General features: G+C 29.5%; 1 protein-coding gene across 1 annotated transcript; it reads left to right on the forward strand.

Moving 5' to 3' along the window:
- The first annotated feature begins 782 nt into the window (after positions 1-782).
- Positions 783-3,031, forward strand: LOC124917149 (plasma membrane ATPase 2-like). The gene is made up of 8 exons (XM_047457652.1): positions 783-837; positions 1,739-1,794; positions 1,885-2,026; positions 2,095-2,261; positions 2,345-2,578; positions 2,680-2,709; positions 2,809-2,890; positions 2,973-3,031. The coding sequence occupies exons 1-8, from the start codon at positions 783-785 to the stop codon at positions 3,029-3,031; spliced, it is 825 nt and encodes a 274-aa protein (XP_047313608.1).
- The last annotated feature ends 842 nt before the right edge of the window (positions 3,032-3,873 follow it).

A 3,873-nucleotide genomic window follows, 5' to 3' on the forward strand; every position in this document is an offset into this window, starting at 1 on the left:
GAGATTTTACCTTCGGCATTGTCCATTAATGGCGACAATGATTTAGGGTTCGACTAATGAAAATTTTGGCCACAACGTCTATGATTTAGGAATCGGCCAACAAAAACTTCCACCAACGAGGATGACTGTTTAAAGTTCAGTTATGGAGCACTTGGAGGTTAGAAGAAGGTAAAAATCCGAAAGAACTTGGGTTAATCAAAGAGAGAAAAAGTTAGAAAAAAATGGAGAGTTGTGGAGGGATGAGAGAGAAAGTAAAAATAAGTTTTGTTTGAATGAAAAAATAATTAAAAATAATGTCAATTTAAAAAATAAAATAGGTGGATATTAAATGTGGCCAAATTTTTGACGCCGTTTAATATTTCTGTTATTTTAAACATATTTGACATTTTTTGACAAGTTCATATATATAAATAGAATTTTGATACTTAATAAGTAAATTTGACACCTTCCTACAACTTGGTGTGTAAAATTGACATTCTTCCCATTATTTATATATTTTCTTGGTTTGCCTTTTGTTTGAAAAATTCAGAAAAATGTCTTATTAAGAAAGTGTTCGAACAGCTGAAATGTTCAAGGAAGGGTTTGTCTACATGGGAAAGAAACAATGGAAATCTTTGGGAAAAAAAAGTTAGAAGAGAAGAAGGTCCTTCATTTTTCTAAACCAAATTGCAAGAGACATAATAAATTTGTTATTCTGACAAATATATATAATTTATGAATACAAAGAGCAAGTTTCTAATGTTTATAATAATGAGTTCATATGGAATCCACTTTCATGGGTGATGGAAGCTGCATCTATCATGACTATTCCTCTGGCTAATTCTGGTGACAAAGGCAGTTCCCAAAATTTTTAATATATAATATTATTAATTATATATTGTATAATATTATATTTATTTTTTTTATAATAAGTTAATTTTTTTACTCTATATTATATATAATAATATTTATTTTTCTCTCTTCATATTATATAATAATATATTACTTTGTAATTTGTAAAAGATTTTATTATTTTTTTATAGTATTATTTTATCCTTAATTTTTTTACTCTATATTATTTATAATAATATTTGATTTTCTCTCTCCATATTATATAATAATATATTACTTTGTAATTTGTAAATGATTTTATTATTTTTTTATAGTATTATTTTATCTTTAATATTATACTTATTTTTATGTATCTATATTGTAGCTCTTTTATATCACAATCCCTAGTTATATTATTTATATTGTAGCCACTTTTCATCTCTAGTATTTTAAAATTTTTATCATAAATTCAACCGTAATCTAAAAATCATTTTTAAGGTTACATTTAATGCTCTTAATTTTATTTTTTTTATTTATTCTTATTTTTATGTTTATCTTCCCAATCCCTTCTCATTTAAAAATATCTATCATATTTTTTTTTATTATAAAATCATCATATACAATATATCACAAATATTATTAAAGAATGCTTTAAAATACCCAAAAACATATCAATACCTACCACCATAGCCACCATAGGTATTTTTTTTTCTTTTTTAAAATCAATGATCTAGTTATATATTTAATATGTTTTTAATAAAATGTACCACTATTATATTTATTTTAATTTTTGTGCCACAAAATTTGAATTTGAATTGTACCGCCAACCCCAAGATTGGCAAGATTTCATTGGAATCATTTGCTTGCTAGTAATCAACTCATATGATAAGTTTTCTCATGTTCTACTTGTAAACAAGGTGAACTTGAGACATTATTGATAAGTTTGCTGATCGTGGGTTGCGTTCTTTGGGTGTTGCAAGACAGGTTTATAATCTTCAAAATTATTTCAGTTAATCATCTCCCACGTGATTCAATTTCTTGCTTAACAATAAAGTCATTTCTTTTGTATTTCAGGTAGTTCCAGGAAAATCAAAAGACAATGCAGGTAGTCCATGGCAATTTGCTCGACTGTTGCCGCTCTTTGATCCTCCAAGGCATGATAGTGCTGAAGCCATCCGAAGAGCTCTAAATCTTGGTGTAAATGTCAAGATGATAACATGTAATTAAAGCTATGGTTTTTATGTCACATAGAAGAGAAGTCTTATTTGTTCATCATTCCCTTCCCAAGTGATCAACTCGCTATTGTCAAGGAGACTAGACGAAGACTTGGAATGGGAACAAACATGTATCCATCTGCCACTTTACTTGGTCAAGATAAGGATTCAAGCATTGCTTCCCTTCCTGTTGAAGAATTGATTGAGAAAGTCGATGGTTTTGTTGGAGTCTTCCCTGTTAAAAACGCTTTTTCCTATTTTTTTATACCAGGCTTCTCATTTCCCTTAATTATTGATAACCTTTTTCTTCCCCAACAGAGCACAAGTATGAAATTGTGAAGAAGCTGCAAGAAAGGAAGCACATATGCGGAATGACATGTGCTGGTGTTAATGATGCACCAGCTCTCAAAAAGGCAGATATCGATATTGCGGTTGTTGATGCCACTGATGCAGCCAGTAGCGCTTTCGACATTGTGCTGACTGAACCAGGTTTAAGTGTCATCATCAGTGCGATGTTAACCAGAGCTATTTTCCAGAGGATGAAGAACTACACAGTTAAATTCTTTTCATGTTTCCTCCTGATTTTTTATCATAATTATCAATATTTATGAAGATCACTAACAAGCTTGGTTCATTTTTTTTCTTTCTTTTACAGATATATGCAGTCTCTATCACTATTCGGATTGTGTTAAGTTATCTTTTTCAGAAAGAAAAATGACATTTTTTGTTAATAATTTTGGTCTTGCCATGCTAATTTTTCTTCTATTTTTTGTTTTGTTCTCAGTTTGGCTTCATGCTTATTGCTTTAAAATGGAGGTTGGACTTTGCTCCCTTCATGGTTTTGATCATTGCAATCTTTAATGACGGTGAGAAGGTTCAATTTTGAGACAACTTTCATTGTTCAAAGTTTATCGTGTTTCCATTTTATTGACAAATTTGATTTATCAGGAACAATTATGACAATCTCAAAGGACAGAGTGAAACCAATTGTGACAATTAGCATTTAATTTCTTTCATGTTTTTCATTACGCCAACGATAGTCTATTTGTCTTCCAGTAAGAAACAGACGCTTGGGCTTAGGTATGATTGCTCTAAATGATATGAGATACTCATCTATGGGTTCCATTTGTTGTTTGGTTGAGTAAAATAAGAAACAAGATTTTGTAGCCGTTACAACTCACATTTGATTGATCTTGATCAATTAAAGCTTTGCTCGTTTGTTCTTGTTTTGGTAAAGATTTAAGGAACATTTTAATGCTCAATTCATCCAGAAACGATGATGATTTGGCCTAATTGAAAAGGATGGAAAAAAAATCATAAGTATATGTTGGCCTGAAGAATCGAACTTATGACATGCATTCATAAAACTTGTTGACTTTATGAGTTGACCAGTCCGGTTTGGCCTGAAACCAACTCGTCCTAGTTGGCTTTAGAGTTCGTTTGCTTGGCATAATTATATTTTAATGTCATTTTTTTTATCTAAGGAACCATTAATAATTTAAAAAAAAACTAGAAAAACTACTTAGAACAATTTTATATTTTATGGAACAAAAATATTTTAATTTAGGGGGTTTAGTTATTTTTTTTTTTTTATCATTTTCCCTATCTTGTAGTGTCCTCAACTTGAGTTTTATGTATCAAAAAGTTATGAGGAAAAATCATGGATGATCCATAAATTATATTTAACATTCATCAATTTTTTGGTGCATTGCAGGTTAAAGTCATTTTAGATTTAAGTTGTTCATCGATTTTTTACTTTTATTTGTTACCTAATGTATAGGTACTTGAATCAATCTTAAATAAAATTTTATCTATTAAAGGTATGAGTTAGGTGTATGCTTAAGGACAG

This window comes from Impatiens glandulifera, unplaced genomic scaffold (assembly GCF_907164915.1).
Source record: "Impatiens glandulifera unplaced genomic scaffold, dImpGla2.1, whole genome shotgun sequence".
NCBI classification, from domain to species: Eukaryota; Viridiplantae; Streptophyta; class Magnoliopsida; order Ericales; family Balsaminaceae; genus Impatiens; species Impatiens glandulifera.

What these genes read in the sequence shown, in the direction of transcription:
- LOC124917149 (XM_047457652.1), top strand. Translation starts at nt 783, where the DNA reads ATGGAAGCTGCATCTATCATGACTATTCCTCTGGCTAATTCTGGTGAC. An exon ending in CTTTGGGTGTTGCAAGACAG is followed by an intron (nt 1,795 to 1,884) that starts GTTTATAATCTT and finishes TTTGTATTTCAG; the next exon opens with GTAGTTCCAGGAAAATCAAA. An exon ending in TGTAAATGTCAAGATGATAA is followed by an intron (nt 2,027 to 2,094) that starts CATGTAATTAAA and finishes TCATTCCCTTCC; the next exon opens with CAAGTGATCAACTCGCTATT.